This window comes from Drosophila busckii, chromosome 3R (genome assembly GCF_011750605.1).
Source record: "Drosophila busckii strain San Diego stock center, stock number 13000-0081.31 chromosome 3R, ASM1175060v1, whole genome shotgun sequence".
NCBI classification, from domain to species: domain Eukaryota; kingdom Metazoa; phylum Arthropoda; class Insecta; order Diptera; family Drosophilidae; genus Drosophila; species Drosophila busckii.
Genome location: NC_046607.1, coordinates 23,297,337 through 23,319,100, shown reverse-complemented (window position 1 = coordinate 23,319,100; position 21,764 = coordinate 23,297,337). Strand labels below are relative to the sequence as shown.

The 21,764-nt window shown below is 39.0% G+C and overlaps 1 protein-coding gene across 6 annotated transcripts; it reads left to right on the top strand.

Moving 5' to 3' along the window:
* The first annotated feature begins 2,161 nt into the window (after positions 1 to 2,161).
* LOC108604153 (ABC transporter G family member 23) lies at positions 2,162 to 21,648 on the top strand. 6 transcript variants are annotated; one of them, XM_017993476.2, is made up of 10 exons: positions 9,189 to 9,419; positions 13,306 to 13,410; positions 16,491 to 16,700; positions 18,096 to 18,612; positions 18,669 to 18,817; positions 19,116 to 19,221; positions 19,282 to 20,009; positions 20,070 to 20,130; positions 20,200 to 20,531; positions 20,596 to 21,648. In XM_017993476.2, the coding sequence occupies exons 2-10, from the start codon at positions 13,397 to 13,399 to the stop codon at positions 20,768 to 20,770; spliced, it is 2,292 nt and encodes a 763-aa protein (XP_017848965.1). In that variant the 5' UTR covers positions 9,189 to 9,419; positions 13,306 to 13,396; the 3' UTR covers positions 20,771 to 21,648. The 6 variants fall into 6 exon arrangements, with proteins under 6 accessions (XP_017848960.1, XP_017848961.1, XP_017848965.1 ...); XM_017993473.2 differs by having other exon boundaries at positions 19,080 to 19,221; XM_017993471.2 differs by lacking the exons at positions 9,189 to 9,419; positions 13,306 to 13,410 and adding an exon at positions 2,162 to 2,407 and having other exon boundaries at positions 19,080 to 19,221.
* Positions 21,649 to 21,764: the final 116 nt, after the last annotated feature.

Below are 21,764 nucleotides of genomic sequence, written 5' to 3'. Positions count from 1 at the left end.
AGAAAACCAGTTTTTGGTCAAAGCATCGATTGGTGTGTTTAGGCCATTATCAAATGCGGCAGCAAATTTAAAATTTTACACATGATTTCGAGTTTTTATGTGCATGTGTATTGCTGCTACCGTTTCCTTAGTGAAATGCCTTCGTGTTTTGGCTCTGCATGGCAATGACAAAACTTAGTTAGTTATATACAAATATATGTATAAGTGAATACATATAAAAAACTGGTACAATAGATAAACACTTTGGTCTAGCCGGCGCACTCTTTTGTGAGCTCATAGCCAAGCATATCAAAATGCCAATAAACAATAACAACAACAAATATTGTGACTTAAACTTTCTTTTAGCTGCCTTTGCTTTGACACAAACATTCGTTGCGCTCACGCTCTTGCGCTCTCTCTCTCTCTCTCTCTCTCTCTCTTTCTCTCTCTGTCCCGCTTCATTGGTTTTCTTTCACTAAAAAATTTGTTGTGGAACTCAAATCTAGTTTAGACACGACACGCGCTCCTCTCTTGGAGTTGACTGTTGCAATTTAATGGCAACAGACACACACAGACATTTAACGCCCGATGAGGTAACAAGCACACAGCCTTTGTAACTTTCGTATTTCTTCTAGGCATTTGAGGCTTTGAGGTTTTTTGTTTTATTTCTGAATTTTATTTTGATTTGTTTGACGTTTCGTTGGCTTATTTGCATCTAAATTAAATCAAAATAAAACAAATTGATTTGCTGCAATACTTTGGCATGCAAAGCGCTTTCACTCGCCCCCAACTCCCCCCGCGTCCCCTTACGCTGTTGCATTCGAAAATGCAATGGAAGCTTATATAAGCAACGGCTCTGATTAGCCATGCTAAGGTTATTATTAAACACATATGTATATCTATCTATCTATCCGCCGCATGCGATTTTCTAATTTCGCCTGAGATCTCTGCGTGGCCTGGCACGTTGACGGAAATGTGTGAATTAAGCAGATGAAAAAGTTTTCACCGTAACTAACACACACACACACACACACACACACAGAGAGTCACAGTCGCCGTAGTTTGTTGTTAAATGAATTAACGTTTAATGTTCATTGCGGTACAATTTCTCTTAAGCTTGAAAAATAATAACAAAATCAAATCTAAAAAATTTGCTAAAGTCATCGTTGGGCCAACGTTTGATAAGCAGCTTCGGAGTTCAGTTAATTTAAGTTTTGTTTTTCACTGTAACTAATTTTGACACTAAAGCTAACTCGAGGCGCCCGCTTGGGGCCGTCATTTAACGGCATCGCGTTAAGTCTTAATGAAGCTGCTTAAATTAAAGTATTGTTAAATTGAAGCTACCGGAATTTTAAATGCCTGCGTATGTGTTGATTATGCAGTTTAGCAGTTGATAAACAATCTTTGCTTATTTAAATAAGAATACAAACTGAGCAAGGCTGTAATGCCACGAGAAGAGAAGAAGTTACTGCATGCCAAAGTCCAAGCAATTAGGCAGTTGCACAAATTGAGAGTTTTTACTACTAATCAAATTTCCTATAAACAGCAACTGCTGAATTTGCATACAAGTACAATAACATTAACAACAGCAGAAGAGATTACGCTGACGATTACACAGACTGCATATGGCCAGCTGACTGGCGCGCCTACGCTCACTTTATGCGCTCTCTCTCTCGTTTGCCGTGCTCTCGCTCACAGCTGACTATTTTGGCAGCTCTTGGGCTGGTAGTGCGCTTGTCTGCTTTCAGTTTCGTTTTTAACTTCGGCGCGTTAGGTAGCAACAGCAGCAGCAGCAGCGGCAAGCAGAGTACAACTTGTAATACAATAAAAACAATTTGCAGCGTGCATAAATAAACGCGCAATTATAAACAAACAAAAATATACTTGAGTGCTTAAACGCAATAAAATTTATTGTCACGCTACTGCGCTTGGCGTCGTCGTCGTCGTTTGTTATTTGCCTACGTTGTGCTGGAACTGACTAAGCTCATCAATTAAAAGTAGCAACAGCACTTAAAGCTCTAGCGCTAATATGAAGTTCGCTGCCTAAGTCTTTTGTTTGTACGCTCTCGCGCGCGCGCAAATATCTCTGCATAATCAACGAAACACAGTGCACAGCGAAAAGATCGATAAAACAAGGTATAAACGCAAAAACGAAAAATAAAACACGATTGTTTACTAGACAAAAGGCGAAAACCAGTTGTGCAACAATTACACGTATTTCTAGCCCGTGGTTAAAGTGTCTGCAGTGCCGGCTCCTTCAAACGTAACAGGCAGAAGACGCAACAGCAACAACAATGGCACCAAAGAAAGAGTCAACCTTGAGCCAACAACAACAACAGCAGCAGCAGCCGCAGCAGCAACAGCAACAGCCTGTAATGGATTTCGAAAGGATTAAACGCCACTTTAGCTGGTCGGATCCGAGTGCCATGTGAGTCAGATACTTACAAGTTTTTTAATACGCTGCGTGTTTATGTTAATGGTGCAAAACGGAACTCAGCACACACAATCGAGTTTATTGCACGCAAAGCAATAAAAGTTTCTACCGCTAGTTGAATTAATTTAAAGGTTTGCTGCCCAAGTCTTTTGCTTTTGTTTTTGCTTTTGCTTTAAGCACAATAGTTGACTTTGAACACGTGCTCGGGTGTGTGAAGAACATTGAAACTTGTTAAGCCTAATTGCTCAACTGAGTTTCTATTGCAACTTTTGATTGAGTTTTAGTTGCAGGGGCTTATGTCGATGATCTCATTACATTATTCTTAGCACCCATACATTGGCTAAAAGCCTATAGGACACCCGAACTCATGTTTTAGCAATTAGCACTTGCTTTAATCTTTATGGGATGGGAAAAGCAGTTGGCGGCTCAACTTGCAGCACTTGGCAATTCACTTAATTTTACTTTTTTTTGCACTAGTCTGCAGAGCTTTGAATGCGTCATGCTTATTGTGCTTCGTGTTGCTTAATTGCACTTAAGTATTAAACACTGAGCAACAACAAAAACTAAAAGTGACGGTGAAATTTGCAATTATATAAATACATGTTACGCTGCATAAATATTTGCTTAATTTTTTATAACATATGCATACAAACTGTATGTGTGTGCGTGTGTGTGTTAAGCACTTGTCGACATAATAAGCAACTTGTGAACAGAGCTTGGTCTTTTAATAGAACCGAACTCAGTCTGAATCTGAATCTGAGTCTCATCTGCTTGTTGACAAGCTGCAAATTGCCATGGCCTTTAACTAATTTAACTAATTGGATATTTCAATAATTTTACCAACACATTAGTCACGCTGCACAGTGGAACGCTTTAATTGCAATTACTGCCTTCTCTAAAACAAAGTTAATGCACTTGTAGTTAACAAAGGCTGTACGAAGGTTTGGATTTCGAGGCATGCGAGTGCATTTCAATTCCAAATATCTAATAATCGCTTATTTGAGTTGCAAAACTCACACCCTTAGTTCACTGTTCACAAGCGTTACGCACTTAAACGCAATAAATAGTGACAACAAATAAACTTAACAACTATAATTATAATAACGCCTCTGTTTACTGTGGCTGCACCTCTCATTGTTCTTGTTGTTGGCTCTGCAAATATTATAAAGCATCCGGCTGTGCCTAAAATCAATGTGTGAAAACTCTTGACCATGATGGGGCATAACAATTGTGCAGATTGTTGGTTAGGCGTGTGCGAAACTCTCATTTTTATGCAAATACTCAATAGGTCTGGCTCTAAGTATTGTTTGTGCATTATATAACAAACTCGTTAATATTTGGCTTGAAACTAGCTTAGCTTGTTTTAGATTGAGGCTAAGGCCGGCTTTATCAATAGCGCTTTGATTTGTTAACGGTATTTGAAGCAGCATACACATTAAACAGTTGCCTAGAGTTTGACATTTCCGTAAATTGTTTACTGATCCAGTATCAGCAGCTGATTCCATGTGGTTGTTATCAAAGGGTGGCATGCAATAATTATTGCCAAAGCTCATGCCACACACGCCCCCATGGGAACATGCAAAAGTTTATAATGTTATGGCAATTATAATTATTGTATAATTAAAATGCCAGCTTGTTGTTTGAATAAGAATTTAGAGAACACACAAAAACAAACAATGTATTTATATATCTAGATGAGAGAGATGGTGCTGCTTGCAATCTGAATAAATGAATTTAATTAAAATTAGAACAAGTTCTCAACTGTTATAGAAATATCAAGAACGCAGTAAAGTTGGTCGCAGCTGCATGGGCGAGAATCTTTTTCTTTCCATCCACAATTGTTTTTCGAATCGCTGGTTTATTCAGCAGTTTATTATAACTAAATAATTTTACTGAATTTTAATCTCACAAAATGTATTTTTTTGTAGTGTAATTTAAACGCATTACTGTTGTATACTGCCAATAGACAGCGCCAGGTCGTGAAAACGCGCCATCTAGCGTTGAGATGATTAAGTTATGTTAAAAGTTGTGCTCAAAAAGTTATGTTAAAGCAGTGAGCACTGTTAAATTTAACATGACTTGCTCACGCTCCTCGCTGTTAATTCGCTTTACCAGAGCTTGAATTCGCCGTAATGTGAAATTCTCTTGATGCGAAAGCGTTGGCGCGCTCAATTTGTATTTTGTAAATTAAAAATGCTGCTGAGTTGTGTTTTTCTTTTTTGTACTGTATCGTCGTTGCAAATGTAATAAAACTGTCCCATCTATTAGTGAATTCTAGGCTTCAATTTAAATCAATAGCAGCGTTAAGCTTTATTTAATAATAATTTACTATGCTGGCTGAGAAAATAAATAAATTTGATTTCAGCAAAGCTGACTAATCGACACATGCACATACACTTACAAAGCAATTAAACTTCTCTGAGTCTGATGGGCTCCAAAGATCATAGACGCCAAGTGATATTAAAAAAAAATGTCATTAATCTAAAGGCAGCAACAGTAATAAGTGAGAATAACACTGAACACGTTCATTGCGCCTTTCCACAATCTGAGTCTTAGAACATTAAGGCCTAACCTTTTTTAAATGACAATTGCTTAAAGGCCTTAAAATAGAAGCAACGAGGAAATGAACAGCTTAACTCAACGTAGACCAGTCAAAATGATTCTTAACATAATCGAGGGCAGGCGATTTACAATTCTGCTGTATGTGAGTGAACTCGACCACGTTCCGGCGGTGCCAAAGAGAACCTTTCTGTCAGACATAAATTTAAAGTAATGTTTTGCATATAAAGAATGCACTGGGAAAAATGTGTGTGGAGTTAGCAAAAGCTTTGTTATTGTTGTTTAGAGAGTGACGTCATTCATTTTCACTCTATATGTCTTTACTTTCACTGAATGCAAGAAGTGTCTGGCATTGTCTTTAGATCTAAAACCGCAATTTTAGTTTTTGCATTTATTTATTTGCCTGCGGTATTAACAGCAATTTACTTGGCACGCTAATTGGCTTCAAAATATGCTCAAAGAGCCGCTTGCACAAGTGTAGCTCAATCAACTTTTTTTCAAGCCAAAAATGCCCAAGCATTGTGCGAACCTGAAAACTTTTATATGTGCATAATTTGTAAAACAAATGCTGGGCTACATTTCGCTCTCTCTCTTGCTCTCTCTCTCTCTCTCTCTCTCTCTTGTTGGCTCTTTCGCTGTCTTTTGGCGCTGCTCTTTTGGCAGTCCAAATCTTTACAAGAGACCTTGACACATTTGCTTGCGTCTTGGGTCAGTCGAGCTGACATTAAAATTCACTTGGATTTCAAATGGACCAGTTGGCTGCTTAAATTAAGAAAACAATAAAACCTAATGCGCGCATGTATTGCAATTTTTTTTTATTTTTGGCAGTGCGTGTGCTTTTTTAATGGAACAAAACTGTAATTTGTGTTTGCCCAAGACTGCGATTTCAATTGTCAAACTCGCATTTGCCTGGGCTTTAGTCTTTTCGGCTGTTGCATGCGTAAGAATTTCATAATATTTGGCCAAGCCACAACAAGCTGGCTCAGCAGATATTTAAAAAATTATATAATTAATTTTTACTTAGTTTTTGAGTTTCAGTAAATATTTCATATCATAATATCATTCACCGAAGATCTGTCTTATCCAAATCACACTCGTCTCTATTGCTTAAGATCTTTGTAGCAATTTGAGCTTTTACTTGCCATAATTAGGCGGCAATTGCAGCAAGAAATGAGCTGAAAACCAGAGTGAACATAAACGCTAAGTTTAGTGATTAGGATTAGGAGACACGGCGGAAAGTAAAGCAAATATACGAAACTAGTTTCGAGCGAAAGGGAAAACTGATCGCAATGAAATTGCGTTAAGTGCGAAAGCGTTTTATAAGTCAACGCGCTTAAATGCATTTAGTTTTAACAGCTGCAGCTGTTAAATAAGACTCGGCCAGGCTAGACTTAAGCAACGGTTAACATGCGGCAAGCAACAAGCCGCAGCTTCCTCCAGCTGTTTCCTATACAACAAACATGAGGCGACCTTGTGCTCGTTTCTACAGCATTCGCCACTAAAGCAGAAATGAAATTTATTTACCTCTATCTGTGTGTGTGTGTGTCTGTCTGTCTGTGTGTGTGCATGGCCCGACTGTCTGTTTGTCTCTCTGCCCATTTGTGTGAGCATCTGAGTAACTGGCAAAGTCGCACAATAAATGCGATGAAGTAAACAAAAGCAAAATGTTGATTTCAAATCGTAAACTCGCGCAGCGCTAAAACCAAAATTTGTATCATAGAGTTACATTGAAATTGAGCCTGTGTGCACAATTGTTGTTGTTGTTGTTGTTGTTATTCAATTGATGCCATGGGCAATAGTCAAAACATTGTCAACCCACCCCAAAATTTCTTTAACTGTTGCCATTTAAGTTGTTGCTTAAGTTGCTGCTGCTGCTGTTGTTGTCGTTGCTGCTGTTGCTGCTGCTGAGCTTGTTTCTGATTTTCTTGTACTGCACTGACCAACAGTCGAAGTCAACAAACTTGTTCAAGGCGCAACCGCAGCTGCGTGACTTGACAGAAAAGCTCGAGAGGCAACGGTAATCTACGATGCCAGCAACAGCAGCAACAGAAGTAGAAAAGTAACTAATACACACACAGTTTGAGAATTGCAAGTTTTTCGTAGACAAACTTATGAAAAAAACTTACTTTAGATATAATTCTAATTTAAAGGTAGTTTATCTAATCCAAGGCTATATATTCTTTAGCAGTATCAGTTGGCTGCAGTCGTTGGAAACTGCATCAATTAAAAGTGAGCAGAGCCAACATTTTTTTTTTGGCTGTTAGTCATACAAAGTAGCTCGAAAAGCAACTAAAACTAAGCTCAGCTGATGTTAAGTCTTACTATGATTCATATAAATTGTATTACAAAATACGCACACATATCTGTGTGTGTTTGTGTGTGTGTGTGTGTTTGTATCCAGCGCTGATGAAGTGCTGTTGCAGGCCAGGTTGGAAATCAGTTTTCAGGGCTCATTAGCACGCCGACAGTTAAAAAAAAACGATGTCAAGTGCGTCGACAGTGTTGTTGATGGCGTTGACGACTACGCAGTTTCGCTATTTACTGCCAGGGCTGGGGGGGAGGCTCTTTTATTTGACAACAATAATTTTAAGCAACGAGGATACAGCAAATCAGCCGAGTTTAAAATGAGTTTAATGCGCCATTAAACATGAGCAGTTACTTATGCGTACGCCGCGTATGCGTAATCTTGGCTGGAAGGAAGTTGTACTGCCTTAATATTGATTTATCAGGCAGATAAGCAACGTCTGTCATGCGTGACGAGCACGTTGTAATATTAAAAACTAAAGCTATTCATAAGGTAGGTCAGCATGGCTTGTGCTTTGGCCTTGCCTTTAATTGTTGCTCGAAAAGAAACTGAAAGTATAATAGAGTCAATGGGCAAGCTGCTAATAATTCAATATAAAATTGATTTTTGCATTGGCGCTTGTACATTTCGTTATCAAAATTGTAAGCTCGTTTTGTTGCAACACACAACACTGATGGCACATTTGGCCAACAAGCACCCACACACACACACACACACACAGTTGGCCAGCTGTGCATTTTCAATGTCAGCATTGCGCAAATGTCGCCCGTTTGGTTTCTTTTCGTTTCGAGTTCAAATGCCCTAAGAGTCACGCCCACAGACATTTTGCTGAGTAGTTTTGTTGTCTGTCGATTCTTGACGCATTCTTTCAACTATAACAATTAAAGCCTTAACTATTGCCTTGAAATTTGCGAAACAAAAACTAAATGTTTAGAGTAACAAAAGCATAATTTTGTTATTATTGTGAAGAAGGCACGCACTTTGAACATTAAGCGAAAATTAAACAAATTATAAGTAATTATTGCTTTTTCTATATTGTTTTGAAGCCTTATGAGCATTTTCCAAGCTATTTATTGTATGCATATCAATGAGCCCATTGACGCAGACGCTCTCGCGTTCAATTGATGCCTTTTCCGGTTGTAGTTATACAAATATATCTGGAGAATCAACAACAGGTGATGCAATGCAAACACCAGTGCCAGAGCGAGACAGGGATAGAGAGCGAGCGAGCTAGAGAGGTGCGAGTGAATGGTTGGCCGTTGGCTGTTGCAATTCTTGCCGCTCACAAGTAGAAGAAGAAGCCAGTGCTACAATGCGCGTTGTTTTATGCATGACGCGTAAGGCAATCGCCTCAAGGTCGTCTCAAGCTTACATAAGTCCCACAACAACAACAACAACAACAACAGCTGGAAAAAAACCCAAAAAGCCCTATTAGTGGTGTAGGTACGCCCTTTAAAGCGCGCGCTTATGTGCAGCATACTTTGAATTTTTGAAGGTGAACGAGCTAAAGTAACAAGAGAAAAAGAAGAAGAGAGCAGCGCAGCCAACACTGAAGCCAACAAACTTTGCGCTGTGTCCACGCAAAGAGCTAGAGAGAGCGAGAGTGAGCTCGAGCGAGAGAGCTGCTAGACTCAACGCGCTCATTCCACAAAAAACTTATTTATATAGTAAATTTTTACTCAATTTCAACTATAATTGAAGCTCCTTTTGAACATATTCTCGCTGTTTGCTGTCGGCCAACAAATACGCACGTGCAAAGTGCACGACGCTCTGCTCTTGGCTGCGCTCTCGCGCTCTGCCGCTCTCGCTTGCTTTTGTGTCTGCGACAAAGTGTAAAGTGCAAAGCTGGCGCGTTGTCAAAGCTCAGCTTGAAGTTTTGCGCTCGACTTGAAGTCAGTCTTGGTCGCCACTTTGAGTCGAACGCACGCGTCGCCAGCTCGAGCTCAATAACGATAACAACGATAAAAAGCGATAGCAGCCAGGCAGACAACGATTAAAGTAACGCGTGTGTGCAGAAAATTTAGCAGCTACGCGTTTGTGGATAAAAAGTCTTTTATTGTGTGTAACTGTGCAACAACAACAACAACAATAACTAACAAAAACTATAACAAAGCAAATAAACGACAGCGTCTTAGCGCAAATGTAAGTTGGCCAAAAACAAAAACTTGCCGTTGAGATTTGACGAGTGACAGGAAATGGTTGAGCAAATAGCGTTTCGAAAGGAATTATGAATAATCAGAATAAAGCCATAAATATGCTTTGTAAGCAAAAACTAAATGTGCAAAAACAAACACCAACGAGAACAATTTTAACAAATGGCCGCCACTTAAAAACGACAGCGACACAAAGAGAAAAATAAAGATTTTTACTTTTGTGCGGCTTTTGTGGGATCTCTGTGTACACATCAGCAAATGTCAAGCCTTTATTGTTAGCTTTGTGAGCAGGCGCAGCAACGTGACTGTAGCTTTAGCACGCCCCTCGCTCCGCCCCGCCCCGCCCCTGTGGCCCACTAAAGGCAGCGCTACTGTGTACGCATACAAATGGGTAACTTAGGTGTCTGCCTCTCTTACGCTCTTTGAGCTCTAAAAGCAATTAGAATATTTTTGCCGCAGTCACTTTATTGATTTGCCATAACAAATTACATAAAACTTCCTATTTACTTATTCATTAACTAATGATATATAGCATCATTAGATATATAATAATCATTAGGTTAGATCAATTGCGATTGCAAAAAACGTTGCTAGGCTAAGCTTTACTTTTAATTGTTTATAATTAGCAGCAAGTTGAATGTTGAATCTCGAATGCTGTTGACGACTTCGAAAGTCTAGAATTTAACGCAAACGTGCGCTGGCTAAGAGGTCAACAGCAATTTGTGCACACACACACACACAGACAGACTTCGCCGGCATTGCAACTGTTAAGCTACGCTTTTGTCTTGACGTCAGTTAGTCAGCTTATAGCTACAGCTATTGATTTTGTTGTTGCTGCTGCTGACAACAATTTTGAACAAAGTTCAGCTTAAATGGCTGTTGCGACATTTTTTATTTTTCGCGTTTTCATTGCACAAAAGTATAAAGATTTTGTTTGGCTCTAGACAGTTCATATAATGTTAAAGTAACAGCCACTTGCCGAAGTTTATTCGTTAACAAATAAACATTTCCAACTGCATTTCATTGTCGCTGCTATGTGTGTGTGTGTGTGTGTGCACCCAACGACCTTCAATGCGGAGGGCCCTGAACAGTTTTTGTTGTCAAGGTTTATTTGCCACACTCGCTCTTTCCGTCGCTTCTGTATGCACTTTTCAGCACCTTGCAGCTTCAACTTGAACTGGTATTTTTGGGTTTTTTTTCTGTGCTGTTTGAGTGCTGCCCTAGAGCTTTGACAAGTTTATCACGCGCAAAGTTAAAAACAAATCAAGGCAAACGCTGCGGCATGGGCCAGCAATCTCATTATTTGAGTTAAACCCAGCCCGGTTTATATTCATAGATATTCCAAATAAATTTGTTCAATATCGCCGATTTGCTATATACATATATATAGATTATGTCTCTATTACAAGGCGGCGTAACAAGATTTCTATAAATCTAAAGCAAACCTGGTTGATTTGAGCGTATTAAACTAATTACAAAGCGCTTAAATGCAGCTAACTAGTTAGTCTAATGGCTCAATTAAGTGCATTTTGTCAATAGCCCTAACGAGTGGCATAAGCTGCAAAGCAAATGCCATTGAACTGCTTTTAAAGCTAAATTACGCACAGATCAATTAAATACACACAAAAACGTTTAATTATTTAATAGAAACAAGACTTGGGATCCAAGCACGTGTAGCAGCTGTTCAAGTTCTCTCGCCTATGAGTTTGAGTAGCATTAAGTTATGTAAGTCTGTGGTCAATTCAACAAATTATATGTTGATTGAGGCAATTGTAAAGGAATTGTGTTATTAAATCTACACACATACACACAACGACAGCTTTGATTTATAAACTGGTTTTGCTACCAGCTTTGTTACAGTTCTCTCTTGCCTGTAAACAGGCGATTGGCAAATTCTTGTATGCACTACACATACAACAGATTATCTAAGGATGCCAATACAACTGGCAGCCTGATGCGGGAGTTGTTGGGAAAAAGTGCTTATATATATAGCTACCAACCAGTTGCCATTAAATCAGCAGCAGCAGCAACAACTGCAACTGCAACTCAAATAAATTAAGCTCAACTGGTTTAGCAGTTGCTGCAATGTCCACATGCCGAAGAAGTTGCAAGCAGTTGCAGCCACAAGAAACTGTGCCGCAGACAGCTGCAACAGCAACACATCAACAGTCGAGTGTGTGTGTGTGTGCGAAAATTATGTCATCGGAAAAACAAGTTGAAAATGAAAACGCGTTGGAAAAACGTTCATACTCAACAAAGCGTATGAGCAACAGCAACAACATTGAGAGCGAAAGTTATAGCCAACAGCGTTGCCAAGTTTTTATTAGTTTATTATACTTACACAGTGTGGGGTTCTAAGCTTTGACAACTTGTCAGTTGTTGCTTGTTTGGGGCTCTAAGTCTACTCTTTAATGGCCAACACATGCCTGCGGACCCAAGTGCTGTTTGAATATTAATGACACCACACGCTAGAAGCATTAGCATTAAATTATTCAGGAATATTTATTTTTGGGCAGCAATTGGCTTTAAATCAATTTGTGAAAGGCTTGGAAAGCAAATGAAAATTATATGTTTACAATGGGAATGGCCCAAACGCTCGGTGGTTGCCTAAGCTTGTTGAATATATAACTTGTTGAACTTTAGTTACATTTGTTAGCAACACTTGTTGGCCACTTATGCAAATGCGTCATGCGTCAAAGTGCAGCGAAGCGAACTGGGCGCTTAACATGATGAAATGCTGTCTGTATATTTGCCAACGAGTAATCGCAGCTTTTAGCTTTTAACTGCAACAATATATAGAAATATATGCCAACAAAAACTTTCCGTTGAATTTGCGTGTAGTTGTGATATTTGTAGGCTCCGGAAAAGCGACTGCACGCCATGCATTTGCCAAAGGGGGCTGGCCCACACTGACCTTGTCACGGCAACACAACACACTTGTTGCATGCAAAATAGCAATGACAACAATAGGGCACAATCAAGTTGGAAGAACATTAGCTTAAATGTTGTCTTTACCCAATCAACTAAAGCATCAACTAAAACGATAATGAACAAGTGAGCACCAAAAACAAAACAAAACTCAATGTCAAAAGCGTACATTGCTTGTTAAATTGTTTATTACTTGTGTGTGTGTGTGTGTGTATATGCTGAGTTGTTAAGCAGCTTAAAGACTTGACTTTTGCTATGCCCAGATGAACCGAAATTAAATGACAATGAATATGCGTAAAAATATACAAATATTTCAATGTAATAAGAAAATGTTATTAAAAACATTTTAATTCCAATTAAAGCTGAGAGAAGCTTGAGCTTGGAATGTTACCCAAATCAGATACGATTTAAATCAATTTTTAATCCGAAGTCAGACTTAATATTAAACAGTTAGTATTTTGGTCAAAGAAAACTTTCAGTTTACAAAAGCCGTAAGTTGTGTGCTTTACATAGTTAGTCATGCAGCATGACACTGCAGTTTTTGTGCTGTAAATAATCGCATATAATATACAAAACGAAAAACAAAAACGCAAGCTATTTGTTGATTGTATAATGATTGTATATTGACTCAGCAGATACTAAGGTCGCACTTTGCTTGCACTGCGCCAAAGCTAAATCGGCAAGAACTTTTGTCTCCAGTCCCAAGTCCAAAGGAGTGAGGTAGCGAGTGAGAGTGAGAGTGAGCGAGCGCTAGCGCTAGCGCTTAACATGGGTTGCTCGTCAAACTTCAACTGGTTAAATCAAAGCAGATCATTGTTTGTATACAGTTGAGCGAATGTGCTCATTATAAACGCAAAATAAAATAAAAGTAACCACATTGCAAAAGCAATAGTTGCAAGTTGGTTTAAGAGTGGCACTAAAAGTAACTGGCGTTCAAATAATTATAGTTAAACAACTAAAAGGCGCAAGCAATAAACACCCACAAAAAAGGCCACGCGGCAATTAAAGCAACAAAATAAAACCAAACATAACAGAAATATGCTGATATCAACGTAAGTAAAAGCCAAAAAATATAATGAGCAACAACAACTATATTGAAAATGAAATTAAATTGTTGACCCACTGCTGCGGTTGACCCACTTAAGCCTGGGAATTAAATAATAATAATTTATATAGCTGTCGCTTCCTTTTAGCCAAAGTCAATCACTCAGCTTAACAATAATTTCAGTTTCCTGTCACAGCATAAAAACAAAATTGCATCATATGTAACAAATTTTGGTCTCAGCTTGCACTTGTCGCTCTGGCATTTCCTCTCTCCCTCCCTCTCTCTCTGTCTCTCTTCCTCGCTGTCTTTCCAACACTCTTTTTTTGCATACATATGTTTTTTGTTTTGCATTTGCTGTGAAGCGCGAATTTCGACCGCATTTTTGAGCAGGGCGAACAAGTTTGTAATTGTGTCAAATACCAAAAGGCCCAAGCTGCTGCGAGAGCTTATGCAATGTCTACATATCCACGATGTCAGCATCTTCAAAGCGCTTATTGAACGCTTAATATATACAGGTGACTAGAGATTTATTAAGCAACTGGCAATAGTTGCAGACTGACTGACTGTTAGACGACTGTAACTCCACACACACGTGCGGGAGAGTTAATGGAATTCCCTACAGAACTGTCCTTCCTTGTTTTCAAAAGCCGTGAGTCAGCTTGATTCAGCTTGAATATAATGAAAAATTGTTAATATTAATTAATTCCTTTTATTCTTCTGCTGGAATTTCAGAACGTGCAAAGAGCATACAAGAAATCGTTGTGTATGCCTTGAGAATACTTCAAGTATTTATTACAAGTGAAAAACATTTGCGCATATCGAACGTTATTGGTGGCGAATCGAAGCGCAAGCTGATTCTCTATATATTGCGTGCCTGGCATTTATATTTTGATTGTGTGCGATTAGTCTGAGCAAAACAAAATTAAGCAAGTGGCAGAGCCTTTGGGATGATTGTTAAAATAACCGATACAAAGATAACTGAGAGCTAAAGTATTTCCTGGTAGATGACTCAGTCCTACCTAAGAGAAGCCTTAAACAAAAAATATATATAGATGAGCTCATAACGGAACTATTGTGGGTGTATAGACCTCTGACCATACTATAATTACAAATTGTCTAATGCAATTTAGAGACTGTAAAGCGAAAGAGAGAGAGAGAGAGATATAGAGAGCCGGCTATAAATCAACTGAAATTAGACAAAGATAATTAGTTGAGCTTTAATATTGTCTTGCAAATTAACAGTGACAATATATTTGAATTGTTAGTGAGCGAATATCTTACGCCTTTGGCCTGTGTTGAAAGTTGCCTTAAGTGTGACAACTAAAAATAAAATAAAATGACGTGTTGCTTTGCTGTAAAGCCCTCAAAGCTAATTAAATCTACAATAAATAGCCAACAAATCTAAAATGTATAAATAATGTGCACAAATTTCCCCACAGAAATGTCAGGCGCATCCAAATCAAATAAATATATGCAAGAAATAAAATTCAAGTTTCAATAAACCCAAACTAAAATATTTGGCTTGTCCGTTGTCATTATACAAAACTGACTGTTTGGGCTGACCTTGTTTATTGTTGGCGATGTACACACACACACACACACAACGCTATAGCGCACAGATATTTACGCAATTTACGCATACACAAACACACACATTTTTTTTCTAGGCAAATCAAAAGACTCAGGCAACGAACTTGAAACACATTTCATCAACTTATTGTCGTCTTTGTTGTTATTGTTGCTTGATTGCAGCTATCGTTTTTATTTTGAGAATTAATTTAAGCTAAACGAGAAAATGTTAAACTCAAATAGGTTTTGTGTGTGTGTGTGTGTGAGACACTAACGCCAACATCAGTTTGCTTTGTAGCCTGTTTGCTTGGTAAATTAGTTAGGAGATGAATGCGTGGGTTCAATTATAAGAGAAGAGCTCAAATTTAAGTTAAGCAAGTTGTCAGAGTGCTGGAAATTATTTAATGCCTACAGATTGAAATACATAAAATAGTCATCTCTAGCTAATAGATATTAATATCAACGAGGCACTAAACTCGCTTGGATCTCTCTTGAAGCAAATATGCAAACATAAGCGACTGCTTTTAAGTTTGTTTGCATATATATTTAAGCACTGAACGAACGATAGCGCAATCGATTAGCCGTAAAGGCATTCGTTAAATTTATTTATATGGAAACTACGGTCTGGGAGCGCACACTTAATGACCTTGAACTAGTTTCTAAACTAGCAAAAAAAAAAAAACGACATAATCGAATGATTTTTCATGGCATGACTTTGCTTGTTTCTTTTCAGTCAGTTTAATCATTAAAGAAACCAGAGGCACAACATATGTGCTTAAGAGGTGTGAATTATTAGTTATGCAGCGTGTGTCGATGATTAATGGCTTTCTTCTGCTAACTAGCCCATGCTGCAGCTAACTAACCTTGACCCCAATATCTGGTACTTACAGTCTTAGTTTTGGCTTATTGCAGTGGGTTTTGCGCTTTTCGCAAGTCTAGTAGCTTCAATTAGCTAGCCTGGTGAATTGCATAATGAAGGCGGCAAAATAAATGCAAATGCAATTTGCATACACACCAGTGTGCGTCTGTGTGAGTGCTTCTAAGTGTGTATGTGTGCTTATGGGTTATAAGTATTTGCTTAACATGCATGAGCAACCTGCTGCTATTGGGCAATCAAGCAAAACAGAGAGCAGAGACCAGCCACATAGCGCCAGCGCCAGCGCCAGTCAGCGGCATTCACTTCATAGCGCAAGTGCTTAAAAAGTGCAAAAAGCAATAGCAAAGAAACCAAATCCAAATTGAGCAAGACTCTTTTCGGCTGTATATGTATGTGTGTGTGTGTCTGAGTGTGTAACAAATGCAAACAAATAACGTTGCAAACTATTGAAAAGTTTTGTTTGGCGGCTTTTGTTGATAATCTCATTAATTTCTTTGTCTTGTGCGTTTCTTTTTTTTGGCAATATTAAACATAAACGTTTAAACGGTGTCTTAAACAAAAGACTTACGCAACAAACTGTTATTTCTAAACTAATTTCTGTTGTATTTGTAGTAATTTATGTTGGTTTTCTCTTCTTGCAGCGCATCCACAGATTCTGTAATGACGATCACAAACAACGATGGGGGCACACAGTCCAATAACAGTGCCGCCGCTTGGGGCGCGCCGGCTGCTGGGCCACGCAACACACAGGCGGCGGTTTCAGTGCGACACGCATTTAAGGCCTACGGCAAGAAGAAGAACGCCAATCAGGTGTTGAACAATCTCAATATGACAGTGCCCAAGGGCACAATGTAAGTACAATTATGTAGTTAATCATTTAGCGACTGAGGCCTTAACTGTTGTAGGTATATATAACAATATCAGCCAATGTCATAATGTCAGATTTCCTTGTGGCTGTTATACGATTGCACATTATTTGCTAAGCAAATCATTTGGCATTTGGTCTAGCTGAGGTCAGACGCAAGCTTAATAGCGACAATTAACCACATATAGTAGTAGCAGTAATTATATGTGCCGAGATGCATTTGTATGCATCTGGCTTGAACGTCTTGTAATTGTAAACTGCATTTTTGCATAATAATTTGTTGATTGAGCTTTGACTATTGCTAGCGGGATTACTTAACTAGTTTAGCCTAACTAGTCTATAGTAAGATTACACAGAAAAAAATACACTTGACTTTAAAATAGTTATTAAACAATTTGTATTTATATATTAAATTTAAACTGCAGCTATTAATTCTATATTTTTTGTTTCACTACCAACAAATTGGCATAATAATAAAAATTGTACCCACAGCTCTCTGTGTCTCTTTTGCTCGCTTTTGCGAGATTTTAAAATTTTGGTCTTAGCACTCATAAAACCAAAAAAAAAGAAAAAAATCGTCAACAGTCCGCAACGATCTTTATGAGCTTGGCCTGTGTTTTTTGGCATTGCTTTGGCGTTATCCCTAGCATGCTGATGGCCTCAAATATACCTTGCGCAATAAACAATAAGCAGCCATAATTACAGTAATAGTAAAATTACTCAAATAAACTTGACAGCAGCTAGTAAAGTAAAATAGCTGTGTGCGTATTTAATTGCTGCTGAACTCAATGTGTTGCTGCTTGATATTGACCTAGGTCAGACGACAGTCAATGAACCGCGCACAAATATTTTGTTGTTTTTGGGTCGCTTGATTGTCAAAGTCGCCAAGTCGAGACGCAAGCATTGCCATGAACGAAATTCGATTCGTTAAATGCTGCAGCGCGTAAATTATATTAAAAATAAATCCAAAACGTGCGACCTACGTGTCGCAAAATATTATCAAAGGCCGCAAAGCGCAAAAGACAAACAACAAAAGTAGCAGCAGTTATAATAATAATAATTTCATATGTTAAGCTGATTGCAGGTCTAGCGTTTTATAGTAAAATAGTAAGAGCGAAAGAGAGCGAGCTAACAATAGGCGGAGTCGCTTCAGTTGAACACATGTCTCAAATTTCAAGGTGAACATTTCGAAAATATTTCAACTTGAACTGTGGGAAATTAACATTGACACGCAAAGCTACAAATCGGCGTATTGCTCAGTTATATGTATAAATCATTTGATATAAAATTAAAACTGTTAGAGGAGCAAACACGCGACGTGGGCTGCAACCGTTTCTGAGACATCTTACAATTCGATTATAATTTTCTATATCTCCTATAGCTATGGACTGCTGGGTGCCTCCGGCTGTGGCAAGACGACGCTGCTCTCCTGCATTGTGGGTCGACGTCGCTTGGACTCTGGCGAGATTTTTGTGCTGGGCGGCAAACCAGGCACACGTGGATCCGGCGTACCTGGCAAGCGTGTGGGCTACATGCCGCAAGAGATTGCGCTCTATGGCGAATTTTCCATACAAGAGACCATGATGTACTTTGGCTGGATCTTTGGCATGGAAACCAAAGAGATACTCGAGCGCTTGCAATTCCTGCTCAACTTTTTGGACTTGCCTTCCAAAAAGCGTTTGGTCAAGAATCTCAGCGGTGGTCAGCAGCGCCGTGTAAGCTTTGCTGTGGCCCTTATGCACGATCCAGAGCTGCTTATTCTGGATGAGCCAACAGTGGGAGTGGATCCATTGCTACGTCAGAGCATCTGGAATCATTTGGTGCACATTACCAAGGCGGGACAAAAGACAGTTATCATAACAACACATTACATAGAGGAGGCCAGACAGGCGCACACTGTAAGTTTAAAAATTAGCAGAGTGTGACAAACTCTATTAATGGTTGTTGTTTGCAGATTGGTCTAATGCGCTCCGGACACTTGCTGGCCGAGGAGTCGCCCAGCGTGCTGCTGTCTATATATAAGTGCATCAGCCTGGAGGAAGTGTTTCTCAAGCTGTCGCGCATACAAAGCCAAAAGGGTGATGTGACCCATGTTAACTTCAGGTAGGTTCCATCACATACGGAGCTGTTGATGTATACTAAAATATATATCGATAATTCTAAAACTAAAGTGTCTAACGCCCAAAACATCATGTAGCTAATCTATATATATATATGTACATATATATATTTCTCTCTTTCTCACACGCATGCCTGCAATCTGTGTAACACCAAAACCATCTGTGTGTGTGTATATGTGACCCCACTACCCCGCACTGCCCTTGCAAATCTCACATTATGTCTCGTCCCTGCTGCACACAAACAGTAATAATATATCCTTGCATGCCATGGCTTTTGGCAGTAAAATGGACAAGCCCAGCTCCAGTAATGAAGGCGGTGTCGTAGGTCTTAACTTTCACCAGAGCAAGGAAGTGCTGATCAATGATAGTAATGGCTCCATTTACACGGTTTGTAAACAGTTAACAGTAGCCTTGTCTTTTGTTTAACTATCGAGTTATATTTTACAGCTCAATCAGGAGCCCTACACTGCGCCCCCGGCCAAGCGCAACAGCCCCAACGATGAGGAGAGCTGTCAGGACTGCTTTGCTAATCTATGCAAAATGACCTCGAAGGGCAAAATACGCGCTTTGCTGACCAAGAATATGCTGCGCATGTGGCGCAATGTGGGCGTCATGCTCTTTATCTTTGCACTGCCTGTCATGCAGGTTATACTCTTCTGTTTGGCCATTGGACGGGATCCGCAGGGTCTCAATCTGGCTATAGTCAACAACGAAATGAATAATACGGACACTTGCTACTGGGAGGATGGTTGCCACTTTGCCAATCTGGGTTGTCGCTATTTGAATCATTTGAACACGAGCGTGGTGAAAACATACTATCAGGACATTGAGGATGCCAAGGCGGCAGTGCGACGTGGCGAAGCCTGGGGTGCCGTCTACATAACAGAAAACTTTACGGATGCATTTACGGCACGCGCTGCTTTAGGCAAGGAATCAGATGATGAGACCATTGAGCAGTCTGAGGTTAAGGTCTGGCTGGATATGTCCAACCAGCAAATCGGAGTAATGCTCAATCGAGACATACAGTTGGCTTTTCGAGATTTCGCCATGGGTCTACTGGGACAGTGCGGCAATAATCCCAAGCTGGGCGATGTGCCAATTCAATTCAGAGATCCCATATATGGCACCATGAATCCATCATTTACCGACTTTGTGGCTCCCGGTGTTATATTAACGTGAGTTATTGAGCAAGAAATCTTATCAGACCAACGTATACTATTATAGCTTATTTTCAGCATTGTCTTCTTCTTGGCCGTGGCTTTGACTTCTTCCGCGCTGATCATTGAACGCACTGAGGTAAGTACAACTGCAACTAAAGTTTATGTGTTCATATTATAAATGTTTATCTTTCCGCTCTTGTTGCAGGGCCTTCTGGATCGCTCTTGGGTTGCTGGCGTTTCACCTGGCGAGATTCTTTTCTCTCACGTCATCACACAATTTGTCGTCATGTGTGGTCAGACTACGCTGGTGTTGATTTTCATGCTTGTCGTCTTTGGTGTTACCAACAATGGTGATCTGTTTTGGGTAATTGTGCTAACGCTGCTGCAGGGCATGTGCGGCATGTGCTTTGGATTCCTCATCTCCTCCATCTGTGAGCTGGAACGCAATGCCATTCAACTGGCGCTGGGCTCCTTTTATCCTACACTGCTGCTTTCAGGTGTGATTTGGCCCATTGAGGGCATGCCTGTTGTGCTTAGGTAAGTCTGAATGTGAAACTTTTTAGCTGCAGCTCTAACTCTTATTCCTTCCCTTCTCAAACAGATACATCTCGTTGTGCCTGCCGTTAACGTTGGCCACTTCCTCGCTGCGCTCTATTTTGACACGTGGCTGGGCGATACTGGAATCGGATGTGTATATTGGTTATCTGAGCACGTTGTCCTGGATTCTGGGCTTTCTGGTGCTGACGCTGTTAGTGCTGCGCTCTAAGCGCGGTTAAAGCTCCTCTACTTGGCGCCTTAAGTCTTAAAGAAAAATAAACTAACTTTAAATGCGTTTAGTCTACACCGCTTTCAGTAGTCATCTACATCCTACATTTTCTTGAACCTAAACATGTCTGAGGTTCTCGCTCTATTTCTTTTCCTTACTTTCTATACTTTATTCTGCCCAAAAATATCATAAATTATTTAAGTCCACACATGCAACTATTTCCACTTTTCCTCACCCTTTCTTCTTGCTTTTACTCTATTTTAAGTTGTGCACATTTTAGTAGCTTAATTGTTAAGGTTTAGGTTTGTTACTGAAATTGTTGTAAATATTTAGCACAGCAACGTTTATCACAAATGGAATTCCAATCCAAAACAAAAAATCTTCATAGATTTGATTAATTTCCAAAAAAAAAAATGAATTGGGCAAAAAAGCACACAACTAATTTTATATATTTTCAATGGACTGTGATTGTACTTTTTTTGTTTTAATATTTCACACAAAAATTCACATTGGGGCAATTCTGAAAGAAGAGACAAAAGCTGAAATGATTTAAAAAATTCAATGGTTGGGTTTTTTCTTGTACTTTTAGTATGTAGTTATAAATTAAGTAGCTTAAAAGACATTTTTGTATGGGTTTAAGTTTTGTAAGTTAAAACATAATTAAATGCAATAATGTTAACTACTTATCAAAAAAAAAAAAAAAAAAAACAACGTAAATGTGAATGTTTTATGCAAGTAGCATAAATATTTCTCAACGAAAACAAAAAGTTAAAAAACCTAAATTAAAACGCAACGAACAAAACAAAAAGAAAACCAATGTAATGTAAGCAGCAGTAATCATGTGAATGCAATTATGTATAAATAACAATAAATGTAAACAAAAATATATACTATTTTTTTTATTGCTTATTTCAATATTATTTGGTGATATACATAGTTTATTATTTCGTTTTGATTTGAATTGGCGCTAAATTTCTGCTTTACTGAGCGATCTGGCAGCACTA